Genomic DNA, 27,783 nt, shown 5'->3' on the forward strand with positions numbered 1-27,783 from the left:
GTCTTAATCATCTCTTTCTGTTTTGTTTGCTATTCAATGTCTATTATTGATCACTGATGGTTCTTGAAGATGAGTTGCCTATATTCTTTTTCTTACACTTGATTAGTACGTAGTCCATCAATCTTATATAGTGCTTTCATACTTTCCTCTTGCCATGCTTGAAATTTTTCTTTTTAATTTTTTATTCATAATTTATTTCCTAGGTGGATCTAATAAATATATTTTTATACTTGTGAGACAACTATATGTTTTTACTTACTTTATCAGTGAAATTCAATTAACATTAGTCATATATACCTAATATAATATATATCTTTATTGATTGTAAATTGTGATTTGTAATAGTTTGAAATAAGCATATGGCATATAATAAAATTGACCAGATGAAAAAAGAGAAGTCCTATTCTAATCCGTGCACGTAAAACTTCAAGATATTAGTGCACTGAAAAAATATTTGGGATATTACATTGCCTAACAAGACATATCAAACAACAGCAAGGATTTGTTGGACATCTGGGTGAAGTATCCTCTCCAACCTCTTGATTGTGTCAACCCATTCTTTACTACGCTTGTCCCGAAGAAGCGAACCTATGAGCTTCAAAGCCAAAGGAAGTCGGCCGCTACTTGCAACAGCCTTCTGTGTGAGTGTGAGGTAGCGGTTCGGAGGGGAGTCCTTGTCAAAGGCATGCAAGCTGAAAAGTCGAAGAGCTTCTTCAGGATTCATTTTCTCCACTTCCAAAATGTGAACTCTCTGCCGTCTGATCTCTAGAACACTCTGGTCCCGAGTAGTGATAAGAATTCTGCTTCCAGAACCGAACCAACTAGCATCCCCTGCTAGATTCTGGATCTGATTACTGTGATCTACATCATCAAGAACAATTAGAACTTTCTTATGGGCAAGTCTTTCTCTCATCCTTATGATCCCATCATCCACATCCATAATTTCCCCTAATCGGAGACCAAGATCGCCCAACAGTTTTTTCTGCAAAAGTTCAATACCCTTATGCTGCCGGCTTGATTCTCGAACATCAGCAAGGAAGCTACAACTATCAAAACGATCGCAGAGCTTATTGAAGACAAGCTTGGCTAGAGTAGTTTTCCCAATACCGCCCATCCCATGGATCCCAACAAAACGTACGTCAGATGATTCAATATCTAAAAGCTCCATGAGAGCTTCCACTTGATCATCCCTTTGAACTAGATAGTCCGTCACACATTTATGTTTCACCTTCAACTTCATGGAAACCACTCTGGCAAAGGACCTAGCAAATTCTCCATAGCTGCCAAACACACACACACACACAGAGAGAGAGAGAGAGAGAGAGAGAGAGAGATGTCTTAATTTTATATTGAGATCAACAGCTCGAATCGATAGTTTTCTGTGAATTATTTTTCTCTTTTTCAGAATGTTCTGGAACAAGAAAAAAGGAACAACTGTGTTTACATATGTCTAGAAAGCCAGAAAACAAAAACAGTTAGAAGAATTAGAAAGTTCAGTGATAAGAATTTTACCCTGTATCCTTCAGTTCCCATCCCTTGATTGTTCCAGCTTTTCGAAGAGCCATCTTCCATTGCTTCACTTCTCTGTGACTGCACTTCTCCCCGTGTATCAACAGAGCACCTTTGTACAACTCCGTCTTAAGCTTGACATCCCGGGCGCCCACGTCATAGAAAATGGGCAGAATGATCTTCTTGCCAATCGATGCCTTCTTGGACTCGAACATCTTGGCGAGTTCGATCAGGCACCACTTACTGGAAGCATAGTTGGTGGAGAAGATTGGCACGAAGATCCTGGATTCCTCGATGGCTCTCAGGATTTCTTCACCAATATCCTCGCCTTTCCGGATCTCCTCATTATCCCTGAAGACATGTATTCCTGCATCTGTGAGAGCCCAATACAGGACATCCGTGAAACCCTGACGGGTGTCGGGTCCTCTGAAGCTCAGGAAGACCTGGTAGCTTGTTCCGGATGTTCTCTTCCTCTTCGGAGCCATCAACGAGATCTGTCTCAGTTGCGTCTCAAGAGAAACTCAGGAAGACTTTCAGCTGACAGGAAGAGTTCTGAGCCAAAGACTCAAAATAAAAGAATGATTGGAGAGAGAGAGAGAGAGGAATGATTGACAGGATGAATGACTTTCTTTTTAAAAAAATTTCCATTAATTTATATAGAAAAATGGAGCTTCATCCGTTCAAAATATTCAAAATAGCAATTTAAGTCGCAAACCCATTTCCTAGAAATTGTTGGTTGGGAGATGATGTAAGAGCTGGGCAATTTCACGGAAGTCATAACGATGTCAGAGCTAATTTAAAAGATTAATCAGTTGTTCCGTTATGATGGATGAAAAAACAGACAGATGGTTCAAGTCGGCCAATCCATCGGCTGGTGCCGAGGTCAGGGTATAAGGCAATTTCGCGCGATTATGTTTTTTTTACATGTCATTATCATTCATCCAACAAGCCATATTAGTTATAGCTTATTTGTTGGCCTAAATTTTATATTTAATTATGTGAAAAACAACATTTCAAACAGCTCTGAATTTTATAAAACAAGTCAAATCTAGTTTCATAAAAAAAAAGTAATAGAAACAGAAAAATGTTTTGGAAATTGAAAAATAAATAAAATGGGCCCTAAGGTTTTTCAATCATAGCAATGGAAACAATCTTATGATCATCAATAAGTTCATCTTTGGAAGTATAGAGAGTTTATTTGCACAAATGGTAATCAATTAACAAAAATCAAACTCGCAATTGTTGAAAAGCATATCAACTACCAAATTTACCAACTACTAATGTTATCAATTGCATCTATCGATTAGAATTTATCAGCAGATAGTACGCGTGTTCCCAGACATCTATTCCAATTAAAGGAACCAAACTTTGTCCTTTTGTCAATAATGGGTCCTGCAAACATATTTAGAGCATTGATTATATAATCAATAGACATTAATAAGTTTTCTGATTCTTTTTTCACTCTTTTTCTTTTTTTTACCGATGATCAGAAAACTCCTTTTTATATGCATAAAATTTAATTTTATAAATTATTTTTATTAGGTATGGCCTTTTATTTTTTACTAGTGATCCATTTTTCCTTTTCTGACAATTTTAATATAATATAGATCAATGAAAATGTATTATATTATTATTAAATATACATGACTGGTGGTAATTGAATTTCACCAATTAAGTAATCAAAATTATCCCTTATTCTTAATTTAAATATGATATGATTTGGTCACTAAAAAAATGATATGATTTATAAAAAAAATAAGATTTGAAGGATAATACTGCATAATCACTATTATTCTCTCCCCTCTCTTTCCCAACACGTGTCAACATCTCTTCTCTCTTAAGCTTCGGATCCCACATTCTATCACAATATACTTGACGAAAATTTGCGCATTGCGATGGAAATTTTTATAAATAATAAAATTTAATAGTTATACAAAAAGTAATTATTTTGTAAAAAATATAAAAAGTAATCAACATCTAATATTTCGTGCTATATTTTCTCATTTTTTAATATACTTATCGATATCATTCATAAAAAAATATATAGTAATTGACATCCTTACAAAACCCCTAAAGAAAATTTAAAGTGTCTAAAAATTTCTAACCAAAATATATAAGAAAAAAAATTGATCCTTTCTTGCATAAGAAGTTATCTCATTTTATTATAGCATATACTGACTTGATCAAATCTTTTGGCACTTGAACTTGGAGCACTATTTGGGGAGATCCGAACAAATAGTGAAGAAATAAAAGAAATTGTGATAATTCGAGTAACAAAATATTGTTGCTTGCTGAAGAAATTGAACGGTATAAAATATATATTTATAGTAAACTAAAGAGATATATAAGTTTAATAAAAATAAATATAATATCAAAATTTTCTATAAGAATATATGTAATTGGAATAGAAATATATGCATCATTATATATTTTATTGCAATTCTTTTACCATTTATATGCTATTTAAAATAACCAAAAGATACATCAAGTATAAAGATTTCCTATAATTAAGTCCAAATAAGAAATTCGATATATGTTTTTGAATATATTATTCACATAATTAAACTGAAAATGTGGCGTCGCGAGAGGGCCTGTAAGAGATTATGTAACTTGAGAGTGGGCATGAATGGCCGTGTGTGTAGTTTTGTATATGCATATCATGCGTATGAAACTATAGGCATATGTGTACAATATATATATATATATATGGGTGTGTGTGATATATATATATATATATATATATATAAACATATGATGCTTAGTTGCCGTATGTGTGTGTGGTTTCATATATGTGTATATGATACATATGGAGCACTATACATATATGTGTATGAGTGTAAAGAAATTCAAATCGGAAAGTCCGATTTGAATAGATCTGTTGGTCCGATAGTCTCGAGAGTTGAACCAGTGTTTCTTTCAAGCATTGGCCTCTAGCACCGCCGATCTCGAAGACTCATCGACGAAGTCGGTATGGATACCGGTAGAGGCACGACGCTTGGAGCACTTAATTAGCGAACCGGGATCAGCACATCGGGATAAGATTGCAATCAGATACATATGAAGTTTTCTAGATTTTTTGGATTTTTTATTTCTAGAATTTTGTTTAATAAAAATATTTTTTAAAGATATCTCATCATAAAATCTAATTTTTGATTTCTTTAATTTTTCTAATTTATATAACATAACGTATTTGAAATAATGAGAAGATTTTATTATATGTATAGATATTATTTAATAATCTTGAATTTTTAAAATAAAAATTTTTATTTCATAAATAAATAGTAACATCAAAATAAGTATATATATTAGCATATATTCATACATAATATAAATATGTTAATATATGATTATGTGGACAACCTTTAGTATATGTAGTAAGAACAAGTATATATGAATTATATGTTTTTACATATATTTGTTTTCACAAATTGATGAGATAATATTTAAAGATATATATATTTTTTCTTTTCTTTTCTTTTCTTTTCAAAAAATAAATCAAATTTGTTCACCAAAAAAAAAAGAAAACAAATCAAATTATATTTTATCTATTTTTTGTATGATAGTTATAAATATTAATTATCACACACATAAATAGAAGTCTATTCAGCTATCAAAGAGCACGTCCACAACTAAACGCAAGCTCTCGAAACTATGTCTCTCTCTAGATGCAAATGAATTGATTAAATTTATACTTTGATTTTTGTCTCATTTTCAATCGAAAATTTTCATTCTTTTACTTTTCTCTAATTTTTTGCTTTCTTCATATTCTTTTTCAACTCTCCAAAGGTATTGCTACCCTTATATAAGAGCTCTCAGAAAGTAAGTTCTTCTACCACTAAACGCGAATGTTGTTTGTTTATTTTATTATTTTTGTTTCACTTTTGATTCTCCAAACAATTTTTCTTTTTAGTTTTTATTTATATTGGTGAAACTATTTCGTGCAACGCACAGACTTCACGATTAGGCATAATATTTGAGCAAATTACTTGCAAATAAAAATTATTTAATTTATGCCCAGTAACGCTCGGATCTTCAACTAAATATTTTAAATGGCGAGTAAAGTCACCATGACAAGGCCAAATTCTTCCTCTTTGCTCCTTTCAGGAGAAAGGAAAACGCGAGTACTCGACTTTTAAGTGTGGCTTTTTTTGTCGAACCCATTTCCCAGAAATTGCAGGTTGTGGGATGATGGTGTAGGAGCTGGGCGATTTCGGAGGCAATTCCTAGGAAATTGCTGGTTGTGAGATGACGATGTAGGAGCAGGGCAATTTCATGGAAATCGCGATAATGTCAAAGCTAACCTAGAAGATTAATGAGTTGTTATGTTAAATGACTCAACAGACAGATGGTTCAAGTCGGCCAATCGACATTGTGCCTATTGGTTATGTTTTTTACACGTCATTGCCATTCATCCAATAAGCCATATTAGTTATTTTTAGCTCATCTGTCGGCCGAAAGCTAAGTCCCAACATCATCTTAATGCACATGGGCACAAGCTATTGAACCCTAACCCAAAAGCAATATGTCAGACGGGAAAATCAAACCTGAAACATACATCAGATTAAGGCCAAACTCATGAGATTACAGAACACCTCAAGTCAAGTTTCCGTAGCTGAGAAAGGGAACTGAACTTCTTAGAAATGGAAGTGATGTTCATATGCAATATCAAATATGCTAGTCTGTGTTGCTTCCCGATCCCCCTCAACTTGGAAGGTTGTATTTGGCCTGACTTATCGCAATAATGACCCAAATCTGATGGATACAATGTAACTAAATTCCGCAGCTCTAACAATTTTGGAACTCTTTGCAGTGAAGTGGATGAGACTTCTAGTAGGTTCAAACTGGTAGGAAGCTTTGGTGGCAATCGGCAGACACGGGTGTCTTTTAAATTCAAGACCTTCAAGCAGGTGAACCCCTCAATTGTTGATGGAATCTCTGCGAATGATTTACACGACCCAGCATCCGGCACTTCAAGCCTCTTCAGCGTCCCAACGGAGGATGACAACTCCTTAATCTTAATTTATGTCATCCTGATCACTTTCACCTTCTCTAGATTCCCAATAGAATCAGGTAGTTCAGTAATTCTTGTACATGATAGATCCAACTCAGCCAGTGATCTCAGATTCCCCAGTGAATCTGAAAGCTTCTTCAGTCCTCCACATCTACCTAAATTGAGGACCTCAAGCTTCACTAGTCGTCCAATTCTCTGAGCTAGTTCAATAATTCGTGTCTCCAATAGATCCAACATAGCCAACTTCTTTATATTTACAATAGTATCTGGTAGTTCAGTAATTCCTGTCCTTGATAGATCCAACCTAGCCAACAAATGATTTCATATGTAACTCAACAAATGACTCCACCCTCTTGCATTGATTCGCGAATTCTCCATGGAAATTGTTAGTCTTAATCATCTCTTTCTGTTTTGTTTGCTATTCAATGTCTATTATTGATCACTGATGGTTCTTGAAGATGAGTTGCCTATATTCTTTTTCTTACAGTTGATTAGTACGTAGTCCATCAATCTTATATAGTGCTTTCATACTTTCCTCTTGCCATGCTTGGAATTTTTCTTTTTAATTTTTTATTCATAATTTATTTCCTAGGTGGATCTAATAAATATATTTTTATACTTGTGAGACAACTATATGTTTTTACTTACTTTATCAGTGAAATTCAATTAACATTAGTCATATATACCTAATATAATATATATCTTTATTGATTGTAAATTGTGATTTGTAATAGTTTGAAATAAGCATATGGCATATAATAAAATTGACCAGATGAAAAAGAGAAGTCCTATTCTAATCCGTGCACGTAAAACTTCAAGATATTAGTGCACTGAAAAAATATTTGGGATATTACATTGCCTAACAAGACATCAAACAACAGCAAGGATTTGTTGGACATCTGGGTGAAGTATCCTCTCCAACCTCTTGATTGTGTCAACCCATTCTTTACGACGCTTGTCCCGAAGAAGCAAACCTATGAGCTTCAAAGCCAAAGGAAGTCGGCCGCTACTTGCAACAGCCTTCTGTGTGAGTGTGAGGTAGCGGTTCGGAGGGGAGTCCTTGTCAAAGGCATGCAAGCTGAAAAGTCGAAGAGCTTCTTCAGGATTCATTTTCTCCACTTCCAAAATGTGAACTCTCTGCCGTCTGATCTCTAGAACACTCTGGTCCCGAGTAGTGATAAGAATTCTGCTTCCAGAACCGAACCAACTAGCATCCCCTGCTAGATTCTGGATCTGATTACTGTGATCTACATCATCAAGAACAATTAGAACTTTCTTATGGGCAAGTCTTTCTCTCATCCTTATGATCCCATCATCCACATCCATAATTTCCCCTAATCGGAGACCAAGATCGCCCAACAGTTTTTTCTGCAAAAGTTCAATACCCTTATGCTGCCGGCTTGATTCTCGAACATCAGCAAGGAAGCTACAACTATCAAAACGATCGCAGAGCTTATTGAAGACAAGCTTGGCTAGAGTAGTTTTCCCAATACCGCCCATCCCATGGATCCCAACAAAACGTACGTCAGATGATTCAATATCTAAAAGCTCCATGAGAGCTTCCACTTGATCATCCCTTTGAACTAGATAGTCCGTCACACATTTATGTTTCACCTTCAACTTCATGGAAACCACTCTGGCAAAGGACCTAGCAAATTCTCCATAGCTGCCAAACACACACACACACAGAGAGAGAGAGAGAGAGAGAGAGAGAGAGAGATGTCTTAATTTTATATTGAGATCAACAGCTCGAATCGATAGTTTTCTGTGAATTACTTTTTTCTTTTTCAGAATGTTCTGACTATGTTTACATAGAATGGTAGAATGTCTAGAAAGCCAGAAAACTACAACAGTTAGAAGAATTAGAAAGTTCAGTGATAAGAATTTTACCCTGTATCCTTCAGTTCCCATCCCTTGATTTTTCCAGCGTCTCGAAGAGCCTCCTTCCACTGGTGCACTATGTCGGTACTGAAATTCTTCCTGTGTTTCGACAGGGCTCTAGTGTACAACTTTGTCTTAAGCATGACATCATCGACTCCCACGTCATAGAAAATGGGCAGAATGGTCTTCTTCCCAATCGATGCCTCCTTGGACTTGAACATCTTGGCGAGTTCGATCAGGCACCACTTACTGGAAGCATAGTTGGTGGAGAAGATTGGCACGAAGATCCTGGATTCCTCGATGGCCGTCAGGATTTCTTCACCAATATCCTCGCCATCCCGTATATCCTCATTGTCTCTGAAGACACGAATTCCTGCCTCTGTGAGAGCCCAATACAGGACATCAGTGAAACCCTGACGGGTGTCGGGTCCTCTGAAGCTCAGGAAGACCTGGTAGGTTGTTCCTGATGTTCTCTTCCTTTTCGGAGCCATCAACGAGATCCGTCTGTGAGTTCAGTTGCGTCTCAAGAGAAACTCAGGAAGACTTTCAGCTGGTAGGAAGAGCTCAGAGCCAAAATGAACGAAGGATTGCGGAGAGAGAGAGAGAGAGATAGAGAGAGAGAGAGAGAGAGAGAGAGAGAGAGAGAGAGAGAGAGGGAGGAGGAACACTTGATAGGGAAACGCAAAAGTAAGCTACTGGGACAGGAAGAGTTCAGAGGGAAAGACTCAAACCCATTTCCTAGAAATTGCTGGGAGAATGGAAAACGTGTGTAGTCAACTTTCGAAAGAGTGTGGCGTTTCAGCTGAACCCATTTCCCAGAAATAGCAGGTTGGTAGATGATGTAGGAGCCAAGCAATTGCACGGAAGTCATAACGATGTTAGAGCTCATCTTACAAGATTAATCAGTTGTTCCGTTATGATAGGTGAAACAGTAGACACATGTTTCAAGTCGGCCAATCCAATGGCTGGTGCTGAGATCTGAGTATAAGACAATTTCGCGCATTTATGTTTTTGCATGTCATTATCATTCATCCAACAAGCCATATTAGTTATTTCGTAGCTTATTTGTCTGTCTAAATTTCATATTTTATTATGTGAAAATAACCTTCCAAACAATTTCGAATTTTATAAAACAAGTAACATCTAGTTTCTTAAAAAAAACAGTAATAGAGTCAGAAACAAGTTTTGGAAAAAGAAAAAAAATAAAATGCACCCTAAGTTTTTTTTCAATCATAGCAATGAAAACAGTCTTATGATCATCAGTAAGTTCCTCTTTGGAAGTATAAAGAGCTTATCTGCACAAAGGGTAATCAATTAAGAAAAATCAAACTCGCAATTGTTGAAAAGCATACCAGGTACTAAATTTACCAGCTACTAATGTTATCAATTGCATCCATCGATTAGAATTTACCTGCAGATAGTACGTGTGTTCCCAGACATCTATTCCAATTAAAGGAACCAAACTTGGTCCTTTTGTCACTAATGGGTCCTGCAGAAGTATTTAGAGCCAAGACATTCTATTGATTATAAAATCAACAAACATTAATAAGCTTTCTGATTCTTTTTTCACTCTTTTTTTTTTACCGGTGATTAGAAAATTCCTTTTTATATGCATAAAATCTAATTTTATAAATTTATTTCCATTAGGTATGGCCTTTTATTTTTTACTAGTGGTCCATTTTTACTTTTTTGACAATATTAATATATATATATATATATATATATACTTTTCAAACTGTTATAAATCGTAATTTACAGATCAATGAAAATGTACTATATTATTATTAAATATAGGTGGTAATTGAATTTCACCAATCAAGTAATTAAAATTATCCCTTATTCTTAATTTAAATTTGATATGATTTGTTCACCCAAAAAATGATATGATTTATATATTCATACATAATATAGAAATATTAATATGTGGTTATGCGGACAACTTTTAGTATATATAATAAAAAAAGTATATATGAATTATATTGTTTTATAGATATCTATTTTTTAAAAATAGATTATATAATATTTCATAGATACATATGAAGTTTTCTAGATTTTTTGAATTTTTTATTTCTTAGAATTATTTTTAATAAAAATATTTTTAAGGATATCTCATCATAAAATCTAATTTTTTGATTTCTTTAATTTTTCTAATTTATATAACATAATGTATTTGAAATAATGAGAAAATTTTATTATATGTATAGATATTATTTAATAGTCTTGGATTTTAAAAAATAAAAATTAGCATTTCATAAATAAATATTAACATCAAAATAGGTATATATATTAGCATATATTTATACATAATATAAACAATGTTAATATATGGTGATGTGGACAATCTTCGGTATATGTAGTAAGAAAAAGTATATATGAATTATATGTTTTTGCATACATTTATTTTCACAAATTGATTAGATAAAATTTATAGATATATATATATATATATATATATATGGTAAATTGCACTGGTGGTCCAAAATATTTTACAAATATTTCATTATGGTCCAAAAAGTTTTTTCTGCTACATGATGGTACAAAATGTTTCAAAGTTGTTTCATGATGGTACAAACCGTCAACTGGAGCTTGACGCCGTTAAGCCGACGCTAACGTGGCTACTACGTGTCACCTCCTTGCTGACGTGGCCGAAAAATTTTAAAATTTTAAAATTTTAAAAATAATTTTAAATTTTAAAAACTTTTAAAAAGAAGGGGAACTTTTAATATTAAATTTAAAATAATTTTAATATTAAAGGGAAAAAATAAGAATTTAAATTTAAAATAATTTTAAATTAAATTTAAAATAATTTTAATATTAAAATAGGAATTTTTTTATACAAGGATTTTTTAAAAAAAAAAAAAAAATTTTAAAAAATTTTTGAATAATTTTGAAAAAATTTGAAAAAATTTTAAAAAATTTTAAAAAATTTTAAAAAAAAAAAAAAAAACTTTAAAAATAATTTTAAAAATTAAATTTTAAAAAATGATTTTAAAATTTTCAAAATTTTAAATAATTTTTTATTTTTTTTTCTAAATTTTTACTCTTTTTTTTTGTATTTTTATTATTTTTTATATATTTTTTAAAAAAATTTAAAATTTTAAAATATAATTTTAAAATATTTTTTTTTTTTGAAAATTTTACTCTTTTTTGTATTTTTTAATTATTTTTTTGTATTTTTTTTGGACTTTTAAAAATTTTATTTTCTCTTAAATGATGTAGCGCACTATGATTGATTCCACGTAATAAAAGTGACACATAGGACGTGCCACGCCAGCAAAATGTTAACTGCGTCATGGCCAATTGACGGTTTGTACCATCATGAAAACAACTTTGAAACATTTTGTACCATCATATAGCGAAAAAAACTTTTTGAACCATAATGAAATATTTGTAAAACATTTTAGACCACCAGTGCAATTTACCCTATATATATATTTTTTTTTTTCTTTTCAAAGAACAAATCAGATTTGTTCACCGAAAAAAAGAAAACAAATAAGATTATATTTTATCTATTTTCTATATGATAGTTATAAATATGATTTATCACACACATAAATAGAAACCTATTCAGTTATCAAAGAACACGTCTACAACTAGACTCGAGCTCTCGAAACTATATATCTATCTAGATGCAAATGAATTGATTAAATTTATATTTTGATTTTTGTCTCATTTTTTATCGAAGTTTTTCATTCTTACATAATATCCAGCAATTTCAGCAACGCAGTCATTGATTAACTAACCAAAACTTGATTATATCCTGCAAATAAAAATTATTTAATTTATGCCAGTGCAACGTTCAAATCTTTAACTAGTTATTTTAAATAGCGAGTAAAGTCATCATTTCAAGGCCAAATTCTTCCTCTTTGGTTCCTTCCAGGAAAAAGGAAAACGCGTGTACTCGACTTTTTGACAAAGTGTGGCTTTTTTGCCGAACCCATTTTCAAGAAATTGCTGGCTGTGAAATGATGATGTAGGAGCTGCGCGATTTCCTAGGAAATTGCTGGTTGTGAGATGATGATGCAGGAGCTGGGCAATTTCATGGAAATCGCGATAATGTCAAAGCTAACCTAGAAGATTAATGAGTTGTTACGATAAATGACTCAACAGACAGATGGTTCAAGTCGGCCAATCGACAACACGCCTATTTGATTGGTGCTGAGATCCTGGTATAGGCACTCTCGCTTGATTATGGTATAGGAACAGCTCTTCTATCACAGCACATCACTTTGTTTTACAATGGGCAAGAAGCTCCAGGTAATGCGTCGAGTCTCAAGGGGCATTCTTTCTCGAACACTTCACTGGCATACTTCCAGTTGATGACCTTCCATATGTTCTTCAGATAATCGGGCCTCACATTCTTGTACTTCAATGTAAGAGAAGCTTTAACTAAACAAGAGATCGATCAGACATTTGTGCAGCAGAGAATCCGAGTCATTTCCAGTACCAGCCTTGACAAGTATGATTTTGATGTTTAATTATGTGAAAAACAACCTTCCAAACAGCTCTGAATTTCATGAAACAAGCAACATCTAGTTTCTTAAATAAATAAATTATAGAAACATAAACAAATTTTGAAAAAAGAAAATGTAAAATGCACCCTAAAGATTTTCAATGATAGCAATGGAGACAATCTTTGATCATCGGTAAGTTTTTCAATCATAGCAATGGAGACAATCTTATGATCATCGGTAAGTTCCTCTTTGGAAGAATAAAGAGCTTATCTGCACAAAGGGTAATAAATTTAGAAAAATCAAACTCTTTGGAAGAATAAAGTGCTTATCTGCGCAAAGGGCAATCAATTTAGAAAAATCAAACTCGCAATGGTTGAAAAGCATATCAGATACCAAATTCACCAACCACTAATGTTATCAATTGCATCCATCGATTAGAATTACCTGCAGATAGTACGCATGTTCCCAGACATCTATTCCAATTAAAGGAACCAAACTTGGTCCTTTTGTCACTAGTGGGTCCTGCAAGCAGATTTAGAGCCAAGACATTCCGTTGATTATAACATCAACAGACATTAATAAGCTTTCTGATTCTTAAATATCAAAAGTGCAGTGAAAGGCATGTGAGTGCTCACATGAGCTAATAACTACTCGTTTGAACCAGTTTAGAACTCAAAGCACCCAATGTTTTTAAGAATTAGAACGCGATATGGCACTCAAGAGAAAGTGAAACTGAAAAGCATGGATCGCTTCCCAGACTTCTTACATAATATCCAGCAATTTCAGCAACGCAGTCATTGATTAACTAACCAAAACTTAATTATATCCTGCAACCAATAACTAACAAATGACCTAGGAAATTCTTACCCTTTTTCCCTGTAGTAAATGAACATTAACCTAACGGTCAAAACAGATATCACAGACTGCTCAAGAATAAATTGAGACTATATGGATATCTAGCCAACTCACCGATGCCCTAGACAAGAATATCATCAAGGACAGTATTATGATGTCTATTCCAAAGACTGATATCAGATGTCTTTTGAAAATTACCTGATTGGCAGTGGTTTCAACAACCAGTTTCTTCAATTCTTTATCGACGCCAAGCCACTGGACAAAACACAACTAGAAAAAAAACAGTGAATGAGATGGGCAGTAGAGGACTTAAATCACCGGAGTCACTCATCATGCGAATGGGGAACAAATTGAAATTATAATATGCAAATCTTACCACCCATCCAGAGACCTGCAAAGCTCCACCTTCTGCGCTCATTTTTTGAGCCAATGCCTCCAAGGAGCCAAAATGTGTATGGCCCAACCTAGAGAACCTTGTGGTGGTTCACCACCTTCTTCTTGCAAAGCTTAATGCTTTAGATCGGGATATCCTAGACATTGGTGCAGAGCAAATTTAACTTACACGAACATTAATGCCCCTAATGCCACCATTACAGAAAACAATAAAACTCAGTAAGCAGATTATTCTTGTGCCGGCACAACCGACACCTCCGTAATCGACCTTTGCTAGAAAAGCAAAAAAGGTTACATTTTTTAAGCGAAATTTTTTAGTAAAGCAGTTTCTTTCAGCTCTGTTAACGAGAACGTCTTAGCATTCGGATAGTTCAGTCGAACATTCCCTGTCATCCTTTCCTCGGATTTTGTTTGTCCATCTCAGCTCAATAGAAAGATAAGAAAACTGTAACTCCTATGATTGGCACTATCCTCGGTTGAACTATTTAGGCTCTTGAGGCAAAATTGAAAAATTGAGAACACGCTGAGTCAAACAAACGTAGGCCTAAGAAGATGGGAATCCGAACCTCCTCCGTTGAACTTGATGGCGCTCTGGAGCTTGACGACGGAGGGGGCATCGCCCTTAGACATGGCCAGCTCGAGCTGCTCAAGGGCCTTGTTGTAGTTGGTGATGTATGCCTGGTGGTGCTTCTGGTGGTGGAGCTGCATGATCTCGCCGCTGATCGCCGGCTCCAGGGCACTGTAGTCGTAGGGTCCAGGGCACCGTAGTCGTAGGGAAGATCGGGGAGCAAAAAAGTCACCAGGCTGCAGAGCCCAACAAGAGCCAATCCGTGATTATTCACTAGTTCTGCACTCATTGAAACAGAGCACGAGGAGCTCCTCTTCTTCAATACACGGCCAATCGGTCCATGATGAGCTATCCATTTTAATTCTGAAGAAGCTCCTTTGCTTTGCTTGACCAAGCATCATAAATCTCGTCCGAGAACAGAACAAAGTGCACCTGCAAATAAAGATTCTTCCATGAAATTGCAACGAGTTGCTATCCCCCCAGTAATCATATCGTTCATCACAGCTAAGAGGGAAAAAGGGGAAAGATATCTCATCAAGCAGATCAAACACAGGTTAGCTTTATCGGCGAGGAACATAAGATCGGCGGAGTCACTGCAGGGGAAAGAATTGGTACTAGAATGTTGGAAGCAATTGAAGCCTTAAAAGGTTACCAGATACCTCTTTCAAGCCATCCGAAAACTCCTTTACAGTAGATATAGCTACCGCGGCAGCTTCATCATGTGGATATCTACAACATAGGTAAACAGACAACACCTCATTAGGTTCTTTCAAGTAAGTTTCCAGGCAGAGCAGCAAGATAAAAATCGCCACGATCTGAAAAGGCGAAGCAAAATACACTACTTGTCACTGTCCCCATACCCATATACACCGCAGGATATAACCGGAGATACAGTCTTGAAAGGATATAATCCTTTCAAGTTCTTTAAATGTGATAGAGCAGATACAGTCTTGAGAGAGGGACAATTAAATATATCCAGTGTACATAGACTTTCTGGCAGGCGAAACCCATCGAGATTTCTCAACTTGCAATACTGAAAATAGATGTAACTCATGGAGTCCACCTCTGCGATTCCAAGGTTTCCAACAGTATCATCTTCCATAGAGCAAGTGTACAACTGTAAACATGACAGACTTTTCAAATTAGAAAGTTGTGGCAGTTTGGTCCTTTCTACAAGTCTATAATGAGTCAAGCTCAACAGGCTGGATGGAAGAGGTGGGCAAGATTGCAAATGTGCGCATATCAAATCAAGTTGCTGTAGCTGAGAGAGGGAACTGAACTTCTTAGAAATGGAAGTGATGTTCATACCCAATGTCAAATCCGCTATTTTGTGAAGCTTCGCGACCCCCCTCAACTTGGAAGGTCGTATTTGGCCTGATGGATACAATCTTGGCAGTGAAATTGATGAGACATGTAGTTCGATCAAACTGGTGGGAAGCTTTGGCGGCAATCGACAGACACTGGTTTCTTTTAAATTCAAGACCCTCAAGCAGGTGAGCCCCCCGATTGTTGATGGAATCTTTGCGAGTGATTCACACCGCTCAGCATCCAGCACTTCAAGCCTCTTCAGCATCCCGATGGAGGACGGCAACTCCTTAATCTCAATTCCTGCCATCTTGATCACTCTCAACTTCTTTAGATTCCCAATAGAATCAGGTAGTTCAGTAATTCGTGTCTCCGATAGATCCAGCCTAGCCAGCTTCTTTAGATTCCCAATAGTATCAGGTAGTTCAGTAATTCGTGTCCCTAACATATCCAAATCAGATAGTGATCTTAGATTCCCCAGTGAATCTGAAATTTCCTCCAGCGATCTACATTTATATAAATTGAGGATCTCAAGCTTCCCTAGTCGTCCAATTCTCTGAGGTAATTTGGCAGTGTCTATATCTAAAAAGAAAGATACAACTCAACAAATGATTTCATATGTAACACACGTGTAATGATATGCGCCGAAGTCTCACAAGCATATCAAATTTTTATGTATAAAAAAATATTGCGAGAGCAATGCAAGTGTCTCTCTATTTCATGGATCCACCATCCAACGTTTTCCCTCCACCTGACTCCTCACAATTTATAACATATATATATATATATATATATATATAAATAAGTGTCTGCTTTTATGAACAAGTTTTTCTATTTTTTAAAATTAATGAGATCAGTGGTTTAGACCTATATTGTTGGGCGATATTTCCAGGGTCTCCATACCCCGCCATCGTAGTAGCTAATTTTCATATAGGGCTTTAACCCTATTAACCCATCAATAATAATAATAATAATTATAATTATAATAATAACAAGATAAGCTTGAAGTTTAACTTTACAAGTGTCAATATTTCTCTTAATCTCATTAGCTCATCAGCATATATCACCGCTTCACTTTTGTGCTTTTTAAACGTGACGATCTTCAGAAATTTTTTGTGTGTGTGTGTGTGTGTGAGAGAGAGAGAGAGAGGGGTCAAGGAATAGAGAGGAAACGAGAGCTTTAAGTACAAAAAACTGAAAATTATTACAAAAAATTAGAAATCAATCATTCTTCGATATTAGAAGTGAAGATGAGTTGTTCAATACTTTTAGTTTTTTTTTCTTTCACTTCTAATTCTCGATCTTCAAAGTACGAAAAATAACCTACCAAATCTCAGGTTTTTTCCATCCTCTTACACTGATTCGCGAGCTCTCCATGGAAATTGTTAGTCCTCGTCATCTCTTTGTGCTTTGTTTGCTATTCAGTGTCTATAATTGATCCTTGATAGTTTCTGTAGATGAGATGCCCGTGTTTTTTTTTTTTTTTTTTTTTTTGCTGACAATTGATTAGCACGTAGTCCATCAATCTCATATATTGCTTTTATACTTTCATCTTGTCATGCTCGGAATTTTTCTTTATAATTTTTTATTCATAATTTATTTCCTAGGTGGATCTATTCAATATATATTTATACTTATGATACAACTATATGTTTTTACTTACTTTATCGGTGAAATTCAATTAACATAGTCATATATACCTAATATAATATATATCTTTATTGATTGTAAATTGTGATTTATTATAGTTTGGAATAAGCATATGGCATATAATTTAATTGACTAGATGAAAAAAAAGACATCACATTCTAATCTGTGCACGTAAAAATTCAAGATATTAGTGCACTGAAAAAATATATGGGATATCACATTGCCTAACAAGATATATCAAACGACAGCAAGGATTTGGAGATTACCAATTAATTCTGGACAACACAATTCTTCGGGCAAGCCTTCCAGAGAAAAGCAAAACTCGAGATCCAATTCTTTTAGGCATCTCAACTTACCGATCGATGGATGTATTTCAACCAGGTTCGTGCATTGGCAAAGAATCAACCTCTCTAGAGTCGAATACTTAGACAAATCGGGCGTTTTTGTCAAGCAATGGCAATTGCGAAGGTCGAGAACTTTCAAGCTGTTTCCCGTCTGCAAAACAAGTGAATATCATAACGTCAGATAGGCAATTGTACATTGTACTTAGGAGACAAAATGAGTGGATGTACCGACTGCTATATGTGAGACTTTACCCCAATCTGGTTCCATCCACCCCAAGTTTCGCTTATAGAACTGCACGAGAGGTCAAGAATGACAAGATTCCCCAAGCATAAACCAGTTCCCATGAATTTCTCAGGACAACGTCGCCAAGAAAGCCACATTAGCTTCGGCAGAAGATGCTCCAGGCGTCCTGAAAAGTTTGCTCCAGAGCATTCCAGATATCTCAAGCTTCGGAGACTTGAAAGTTCTTTCTGCGTTAAGATGTATCCATCTCCCGCATCTTCTGAGTAATCAAAAGAGCGAACGCGCAGCATCTCAATGTTTGGTTTGTCCTGTGAAGAATGTGAAGTCAGTGAGGAATAGCAAAGAACCATTGTTGCAATAGCAAAGCGGGAAGTCTACTCAGAAAATGTATCTAAATTTAATTTTTTTTGCTTTCTCCAATTTCTTTTTACCTCGTCTTGCTGGAGCACTTTTAAAGCATCCTCGGGCCTCCATAATCTGCTGCGCCTTACAATGTCCTTGAGACTCTCATTAGTGATGATTTTCCTTCCGAGGTCCCACAGCTGATCGTGCATCCATAATTTTTTCATTCCGAAGTATTTTATGATTTTTACCATGGACAGGTGGACGAACACTTTCAGCTCCATCTTTGGTTCGAAATCACAAGCTTCCCACATGTAACTCGGATATCTTTTGTCATGGTCGATGAAAAAACACGCAATGTCGAGAAATATCTGTTTTGTCCTATCATCTAAAGCGTCATAGCTAATCTTTAGCTTTTCTTGGACATCTGGGTGAGGTACCCTCTCCAACCTGTTGATTGTGTCAACCCATTCTTTAGGACGCTTGTCCCGAAGAAATGAACCTATGACCTCCAAAGCCAAAGGAAGTCGGCCGCTACTTTTAATAGCCTCCTTTGCGAGTCTGAGGTAGTCACCGTTCGGAGGGGAGTCCTTTTCAAAGGCATGCATGCTGAAAAGTCGAAGAGCTTCTTCAGGTTTCATTTCCTCCACTTCCAAAATGTGAAATCTCTGTACAACACGCTGGTCCCGGGTAGTGATAAGAATTCTGCTTCCAGAACCGAACCAACTAGCATCCCCCGCTAGCTTCTGTATCTGATTCCTGTGATCTACATCATCAAGAACAATTAGAACTTTCTTATGGGCAAGTCTTTCTCTCATCCTTATGATCCCATCATCCACATCCATAATTTCCCCTGATCCGAGACCAAGATTGTCCAGCAGTTGTTTCTGCAAAAGTTCAATACCCTTACTTCGAACATCAGCAAGGAAGCTACACTTCTCAAAACGACCCAAGAGCTTATTGAAGACAAGCTTGGCTAGAGTAGTTTTTCCAATCCCGCCCATCCCATGGATCCCAACAAAACGTACTTCAGTTGATTCAATATCTAAAAGCTCCATGAGACCTTCCACTTGATCATCCCTTTGGACTAGATAGTCCGTCACACATTTATGCTTCACCTTCAACTTCATGGAAACCTCTCTGGCAAAGGACCTAGCAAATTCTCCATAGCTGCCAAACACAGAGAGAGAGAGAGAGAGAGAGAGAGAGATGTATTAATTTTATATTGAGATCAACAGCTTGACCCATCAGTTCCCATCCCTTGATTTTTCCAGCTTGACGATCATCGATAGTTCTTTGTGAATTATTTCTCCCTTTTTCAAACTGACTGTAGAATGTCAAGAAAGCCAGAAAACAATAACAGTTAGAAGAATTAGAAAGTTCAGTGATAAGAATTTTACCCTTGACCCATCAGTTCCCATCCCTTGATTTTTCCAGCTTTTCATCCGAACCCATTTTCCAGAAATTGCAGGTTGGTAGATGATGTAGGAGCCAAGCAATTTCACGGAAGTCATAACGATGTCAGAGCTAATCTTAGAAGATTAATCAGTTGTTCCGCTACGGTAGATGAAACAATAGACACATGGTTCAAGTTGGCCAATCCATTGGTTGGTTCCGAGATCTGGGTATAAGGCAATTTCACGCGATTATGTTTTTACGTGTCATTATCATTCATTCAACAAGCCATATTAGCTATTTCGTATCTTATTTGTCGGTCTGAATTTTCTATTTTATTATGTGAAAATAACCTTCCAAACAATTTCGAATTTTATAAAACAAGTAACATCTAGTTTCTTAAAAAAAAAAGATAATAGAGACTGAAACAAGTTTTGGAAAAAGAAAAAAATAAAATGCACCCTGAGTTTTTTTCAATCATAGCAATGGAAACAGTCTTATAATTATCAGTAAGTTCCTCTTTGGAAGTATAAAGAGCTTATCTGCACAAAGGGTAATCAATTAAGAAAAATCAAACTCGCAATTGTTGAAAAGCGTACCAGGTATCAATTGCATCCATCGATTAAAATTTACCTGCAGATAGCACGCGTGTTCCCAGACATCTATTCCAATTAAAGGAACCAAACTTGGTTCTTTTGTCAATAATGGGTCCTGCAGACATATTTAGAGCCAAGATATTCCATTGATTATAAAATCAACAGACATTAACAAGCTTTCTGAATGGTTATCAGTGGCATTAGCTACTTACCGAGGTCTTAAAATATTTTGGTGGTGATTTCTCTTTGGTTTCAATTTTGGTGCATAACTACTATTCTTTGGGTCGACCGACTTTCCAATGGAACGCCTCTCTACTTGTCAACTGAGCTGCCAGTGCATGTCATGTATATGGTACGTGCGTGTGCGCTTTGACTCCCACTTCCTTTTCTTAGATCTCGCCTCTACACTTCCCGGTTATCTATCTTGCACGAGCAAGAGACTACGATCGGTTGTGCATTCGGTTAATGGGAGACAGTAAGAGACATTCATCGGAACAACATCCATACGTAGTGTTTGGTTCCGGGACATATAACCTATCGCATGCGTTTTCCCGTGTCCAATGATGGTGATATCCGATAACAATGAATATCACTGCAATATACCATAACTCCAGTAATCCCATTTACCTACCCAATGCCTATACCAAGCATAAAAATAGATAACATACCAGACTGTTATATTTACCTCCAAGTCTAACTTTTTAATTAGAGCAAACAATTATAGTAATCTTTAGTTTCACATGCACGTAATAAGACCAAGATCATGCATGCAAAAGCCGCCGTGTTTCGTGAGGCGGGCCAAAAGAACTCGACCTCCCTTGGCCGTCCTAGCAAAACTGGAGTCACTTTACGGCGGATGAGGGGCCAGGGATCTCTCAGACCAATCGGAGGTGCCTTCTCTTTGCTTGGAACACTTAACGGTCGGATTGTATGTAAGGGTCGGGATGTCCTTTCCCGAATTAATTATAGTATTCAGTTCAATGTCATGCAGCATTTTGATACGAACCATTGAATTGGGGTTGAGAGGTCAAAATTTGGAGGACCTACCTTTCGTGTCTATTGTTCTTGATGTGGGACTTGGAAGAATAAGAAGACTTACTGATATGGAAACGGGCTTTTGCGTCAATAATTGTTCTGTCCCTCAAAGATTCCTTAAAATAGGATTTCAGTTAATAGACGGGACATTCATGCTAATGAAATATAATTGTTATGTACTATATTATTATTAAATATACATGATTGGTGGTAATTGAATTTCACCAATCAAGTAATCAAAATTATCCCTTATTCTTAATTTAAATATGATATGATTTATTCACCGAAAAATGATATGATTTATAAAAAATAATAAGATTTGACGGATAATATTATTTATACACTATTATTTTCTCCCCTCTCTTTCCCAACAAGTGTCAACGTCTCTTCTCTCATAAGCTTCGGATCCCACATTCTATCATATCATACTAGACGAAAATTTGAGAGTTGCGACGGAAATTTTATAAATAATAAAATGTAATAATTATACAAAAAGTAATTATTTTGTACAAAATATAAAAAATAATCAACATCTAATATTTCGTGCTATATTTTCTCATTTTTAACATACATATCGATATCATTCACCAAAAAAAAATATGGTAATCGACATCCTTACAAAACCCCTAAAGAAAATTTAAAAGTGTATCAGAATTTCTAACCCAAATATATAAGAAAAAATTGGATCCTTTCTTGCATAAGAAGTTATCTCATTTTATTGTAGCATCTATTGACTTGATCAAATCTTTTGACACTTGAACTTGGAGCGCTATTTGGGGAGATCCGAACAAATAGTGAAGAAATAAAAGAAATTGTCGTACTTCGAGTATCAAAATATTGTTGCTTGTTGAAGAAATTGAACGGTATAAAATATATATTATAATTAACTAAAAAGATATATAAGTTTAATAAAAATAAAAATAATATTTAAATTTTCATAAGAATATGTAATTGAAATAGAAATATATGCATTATTATATATTTTTATTGTAATTCTTTTACTATTTATATGCTATTTAAAATAACCAAAAGATACATCAAGTATCAAGATTTCCCATAATTAAGTCCAAATAAGAAATTTAATATATGTTATTGAATATATTATTCACATAATTAAATTGAAAATGTGACGCGGCGAGAGAGCCTGTAAGAGCTGATGTGACTTGAGAGTGGGGATGAATGGTCGTGTGTGTAGTTTTGTATATGCATATCATGCATATGAAACTATAGGCGTATGTGAACAATATATATATATATATATATGGGTGTGCGTGATATATATGGGTGTGTATGATATATCTATATATATATATATATATATATAAACATATGATGCTTAGTTGCCGTATGTGTGTGTGGTGTCATATATGTGTATATGATACACATGGAGCACTATACATATATGTGTATGAGTGTAAGGAAATTCGAATCGGAAAGTCCGATTTGAATAGATCCATCGGTCCAATAGTCTCGAGTGTTGCACTAGTGTTTCTTTCAAGTATCGGCCTCTAGCACCGACAATTTCGAAGACTCATCGACGAAGTCGATGTCGATACCGATACAGGCGCGATGCTTGGAGCACTTAATTAGCAAACCGGGGTCAGCACATCGCGATAAGATCGCAATTAGGTACGCTTCACCTGTCTTTATTCTTCTAGTAGGTCACATACATCTATTCTATTCAATTCTGAATTATTCCAAATATATAGATTATGCTAAAGATTCAAAGCCCATTTCATCTTTTTTTCTTATTTTTATTTTCGAAATTATTTTTAATAAAAATATTTTATAAAAGATATCTCATAATAAAATATGATTTCTTATTTTTGATTTTTATCATCTATATATTATTTAATAATCTTGAATTTTTGAAAATAAAAAATAATATTTCATCACATAAATATTGACATCAAAATAAGTATATATTATAATATATTCATACATTCTATAGATATATTAATATATGGTTATGTGGACAACTTTTAGTATATACAATAACAATGTATATATGAATTATATTGTTTTATAGATATCTATTTTTAAAAATAGATTAGATAATATTTTATAGATACATATGAAGTTTTCTATATTTTTTGAATTTTTTATTTCCAGAATTATTTTTAATAAAAATATTTTTTAAAGATATCTCATCATAAAATATAATTTTTGATTTCTATAATTTTTCTAATTTATATAACATAACGTATTTGAAATAATGAGAAGATTTTATTATATGTATAGATATTATTTAATAATCTCAAAATTTTTAAATAAAAATTTGTATTTCATAAATAAATATTAACATCAAAATAAATATATATATTAGCATATATTCATACATAATATAAATATGTTAATATATGGTTAAGTTGACAACCTTCAGTATATGTAGTAAGAAAAAGTATATATGAATTATATGTTTTTACGGATATTTATTTTCACAAATTGATTAGATAATATTTATAGATATATATATATTTTTTCTTTTCTTTTCTTTTCAAAAAAACAAATCAGATTTGTTCACCAAAAAAAAAAGAAAACAAATCAGATTATATTTTTTTCTATTTTCTATATGATAGTAATAAATATTAATTATCACACATAAATAAAAGTCAATTTAACTATTAAAGAGCATGTCCACAACTAGACACGGGCTCTCGAAAATGTCTCTCTCAAGAAAAATGAATTAATTAAATTTATGCTTTGATTTTTATCTTATTTTCAATCGAAATTTTCCGTTCTTTTGCTTTTCTCTAATTTTTTGCTTTTTTCATATTCTTTTTCAACTCTTGAAAGGTATTTCTACGGGCAAATTACAAAAAAAAACCCAAGTTTTGTTTTGTAACAAAAAAAACTATAAGTTTTCTAAAATGTCTCAAAAATGACCTCCGTTATAACTTCCGTCAATTTTTGCCTACGTGTGACCTACGTGGACTGTTAAAGGGACCCACCATCAGCAGCAAAAATTGACGGAAGTTATAACGGATGTCATTTTTGAGACATTTTAGAAAACTTATGGTTTTTTTTACAAAACAAAATTTAGGACAAAATTGAGACATTTTACAAAACTTGGGTTTTTTTTTGTAATTTACCCTATTTCTACCCTTATATAAGAGCTCTCAAAAAGTAAGTTCTTTTACCACTAAACGCGAAAGTTGTTCTTTATTTTATCATTTTTGTTTCACTTTTGATTCTCCAAAAAAAATTCTTTTTAATTTTTATTTATAATGGTGGAACTATCTCATGTAACGCACGGACTTCACGATTAATGCATAAATATTTGAGCAAATTGCTTGCAAATATAAATTATTTAATTTATACTCGGATAACACTCGAATTTTCAACTAATTATTTTAAATGGCGAGTAAAGTCATCATGACAAGGCCAAATTCTTCCTCTTTGGCTCCTTCCAGCAGATAGATGGTCAGAGCTAACCTAGACGATTAATGAGTTGTTATGATAAATGACTCAACAGATAGACGGTTCAAGTCGGCCAATCGACATTGCGCCTATTTGGCTGGTGCTGAGATCCTGGAATAGGCACTCTCGCTTGATTATGTTTTTTACACGTCATTGCCATTCATCCAATAAGTCACATTAGTTATTTTTAGCTCATCTGTCGGCCTAAAGCTAAGTCCCAACATCATCTTAATGCGCATGGGCACAGGCTATTGAACCCTAACCCAAAAGCAATATGTCAAGCCAAACTCATGAGATTACGCAACACAAAACATTGGTGCAAATGCTCGACTTTATTCAGCAACGGCTACATCAGAACAGGGTAGTTTTTGTACTGAGAGCACCTCCACCAGGGACAAGGAACAGCTCTTCTATCTCAGCACATCACTCTGTTTTACAATGGGCAAGAAGCTCCAGGTAATGCGTCGAGTCTCAAGGGCATTCTTTCTCGAACACTTCACTGGCGTACTTCCAGTTGATGACCTTCCATATGTTCTTCAGATAGTCGGGCCTCACATTCTTGTACTGCAGCAAGATAAGGAGAATAGATCAATGTAAGAGAAGCTTTAACTAAACAAGAGATCAGTCAGACATTTGTGCAGCAGAGCATCCGAGTCATTTCCAGTACCAGCCTTGACAAGTACGATTTTGATGTTTAATTATGTGAAAAACAACCTTCCAAACAACTCTGAATTTTATAAAACGACCAACATCTAGTTTCTTAAATAAATAAATTATAGAAACATAAACAAATTTTGAAAAAAGAAAATGTAAAATGCACCCTTAAGTATTTCAATCATAGCAATGGAGACAATCTTTGATCATCGGTAAGTTTTTCAATCACAGCAATGGAGACAATCTTATGATCATCGGTAAGTTTCTCTTTGGAAGAATAAAGGGCTTATCTGCACAAAGGGTAATCGATTTCGAAAAATCAAACTCTTTGGAAGAATAAAGAGCTTATCTGCACAACGGGTAATCAATTTAGAAAAATCAAACTCGCAATGGTTATCAGATACCAAATTCACCAACTACTAAGTTATCAATTGCATCCATTGATTAGAATTACCTGCAGATAGTACGCATGTTCTCAGACATCTATTCCAATTAAAGGAACCAAACTTGGTCCTTTTGTCACTAGTGGGTCCTGCAAGCAGATTTAGAGCCAAGACATTCCGTTGATTATTAACATCAACAGACATTCATAAGCTTTCTGATTCTTAAATATCAGAAGTGCAGTCAAAGACATGTGAATGCTCACATGAGCTAGTAACTACTCATTTGAACTAGTTTAGACCTCAAAGCACCCGATGTTTTTAAGAATTAGAACGCGATATGGCAACTCAAGAGAATGTGAAACTGAAAAGCATTGATCGCGCTTCCCAGACTTCTTACATAATAGCCAGCAATTTCAACAATGCAGTCATGGATTAACTAACCAAAATTTATTATATCTGCAATCAATAACTAACAAATGACCTAGGAAATTCTTACCCTTTTTCCCCATAGTAAATGAACATTAACCTAACTGTCAAAACAGGTATCACAGACTGCTAAAGAATAAATTGAGACTATATGGATATCTAGTCAACTCACCGATACCATAGACAAGAATATCATCAAGGACAGTATTATGATGTCTATTCCAAACACTGATATCAGATGTCTCTTGAAAATGACCTGATTGGCAGTGGTTTCAACAACCAGTTTCTTCAATTCTTTATCGACGCCAAACCACTGCACAAAACAAAACTAGAAAAAAGACAGTGAATGAGATGGGCTGTAGAGAACTTAAACCACCGGAATCACTCATCAGGGGAATAGGGAACAAATTGAAATTATAGTATGCAAATCTTACCACCCACCCAGAGCCCTGCAAAGCTGCACCTTCTGCGCTCATTTTTTGAGCCAATGCCTCCAAGGAGCCAAAATGTGTATCAATGGCCCAACCTAGAGAACCTTTCAGTGGTTCACCACCTCCTTCCTGCAAAGCTTAATGCTTTAGATCGGGATATCATAGACATTGGTGCAGAGCAAATTTAACTTACACGAACAGGAGCCAGGTTCTTCCAGAAGATTGAGTGGTTGACATGACCTGGGGATAAGAATTTATTTTCCAAATACATCTCAATAACATATACGAAATTCATAGGTTCAACAAAAGCAGAGCAAAGAACAATGAAAGAGAACACACTATCAGAACTTCTACTTTAATGCCCCCAATGCCACCATTACAGAAAACAATAAAACTCAGTAAGCAGATTATTCTTGTGCCGGCACCACCGACACCTCCGTAATTGAGCTTTGCTAAAAAAGCAAAAAAGGTTATATTTTTAAGCGAAATTTTTTAGTAAAGCAGTTTCTTTCATCCGAGAACAGAACAAAGTGCGCCTGCAAATAAAGATTCTTCCATGAAATTGCAAGAAGTTGCTATCCCCTAGTAATCATCGTTCATCACAGCTAAGAGGGAAAAGGGGGAAAGATATCTAATCAAGCAGATCGAACACAGGTTAGCTTTATCGGTGAGGAACATAAGATCAGCGGAGTCACTGCAGGGGAAAGAATTGGTACTAGAATGTTGGAAGCAATTGAAGCCTTAAAGGTTACCAGATACCTCTTTCAAGCCATCAGAAAGCTCCTTTACAGTAGATATAGCTACCCCGGCAGCTTCATCTTATGGATATCTACGACATATGTAAACAGACAACACCTCATTAGGTTCTTTCAAGTAAGTTTCCAGGC

The 27,783-nt window shown here is 34.8% G+C and overlaps 4 protein-coding genes across 11 annotated transcripts; all 4 read right to left on the bottom strand.

Moving 5' to 3' along the window:
* Window positions 1–360: 360 nt before the first annotated feature.
* Window positions 361–2,129, bottom strand: LOC116187972 (TMV resistance protein N-like). Its single transcript, XM_031517045.1, has 2 exons — window positions 1,513–2,129; window positions 361–1,280 (listed from the first exon to the last, which is right to left on the bottom strand). Exons 1-2 carry the CDS (start codon window positions 1,992–1,994, stop codon window positions 485–487), a joined length of 1,278 nt encoding a protein of 425 aa, XP_031372905.1. The 5' UTR covers window positions 1,995–2,129; the 3' UTR covers window positions 361–484.
* A 5,166-nt stretch (window positions 2,130–7,295) lies between these two features.
* Window positions 7,296–9,136, bottom strand: LOC116187973 (TMV resistance protein N-like). The gene is made up of 2 exons (XM_031517046.1): window positions 8,411–9,136; window positions 7,296–8,186 (listed from the first exon to the last, which is right to left on the bottom strand). Exons 1-2 carry the CDS (start codon window positions 8,890–8,892, stop codon window positions 7,391–7,393), a joined length of 1,278 nt encoding a protein of 425 aa, XP_031372906.1. The 5' UTR covers window positions 8,893–9,136; the 3' UTR covers window positions 7,296–7,390.
* A 3,108-nt stretch (window positions 9,137–12,244) lies between these two features.
* Window positions 12,245–27,649, bottom strand: LOC116187980 (superoxide dismutase [Mn], mitochondrial-like). 2 transcript variants are annotated; one of them, XM_031517056.1, is made up of 5 exons: window positions 27,090–27,649; window positions 26,900–27,025; window positions 13,909–13,965; window positions 13,300–13,377; window positions 12,245–12,767 (listed from the first exon to the last, which is right to left on the bottom strand). In XM_031517056.1, the coding sequence occupies exons 1-5, from the start codon at window positions 27,189–27,191 to the stop codon at window positions 12,636–12,638; spliced, it is 495 nt and encodes a 164-aa protein (XP_031372916.1). In that variant the 5' UTR covers window positions 27,192–27,649; the 3' UTR covers window positions 12,245–12,635. The 2 variants fall into 2 exon arrangements, with proteins under 2 accessions (XP_031372916.1, XP_031372917.1); XM_031517057.1 differs by lacking the exons at window positions 12,245–12,767; window positions 13,300–13,377; window positions 13,909–13,965 and adding exons at window positions 25,137–25,566; window positions 26,111–26,188; window positions 26,638–26,793.
* On the bottom strand, window positions 14,832–20,758 carry LOC116187970 (TMV resistance protein N-like). Of its 7 annotated transcripts, XR_004152171.1 has the most exons (9): window positions 20,585–20,757; window positions 19,957–19,993; window positions 18,646–19,726; window positions 18,223–18,522; window positions 17,893–18,121; window positions 15,980–16,558; window positions 15,532–15,788; window positions 15,331–15,400; window positions 14,832–15,103 (listed from the first exon to the last, which is right to left on the bottom strand). XR_004152171.1 is itself a non-coding variant. In XM_031517037.1 (8 exons), the coding sequence occupies exons 1-7, from the start codon at window positions 20,670–20,672 to the stop codon at window positions 15,372–15,374; spliced, it is 2,343 nt and encodes a 780-aa protein (XP_031372897.1). In that variant the 5' UTR covers window positions 20,673–20,758; the 3' UTR covers window positions 14,832–15,103; window positions 15,331–15,371. The 7 variants fall into 7 exon arrangements, 6 of the variants coding, with proteins under 6 accessions (XP_031372897.1, XP_031372903.1, XP_031372899.1 ...); XM_031517037.1 differs by lacking the exon at window positions 15,532–15,788 and having other exon boundaries at window positions 20,585–20,758; XM_031517043.1 differs by lacking the exon at window positions 15,532–15,788 and having other exon boundaries at window positions 15,980–16,417.
* Window positions 27,650–27,783: the final 134 nt, after the last annotated feature.

Source organism: Punica granatum, chromosome 8 (assembly GCF_007655135.1).
Source record: "Punica granatum isolate Tunisia-2019 chromosome 8, ASM765513v2, whole genome shotgun sequence".
In the NCBI taxonomy this organism is placed as follows: domain Eukaryota; kingdom Viridiplantae; phylum Streptophyta; class Magnoliopsida; order Myrtales; family Lythraceae; genus Punica; species Punica granatum.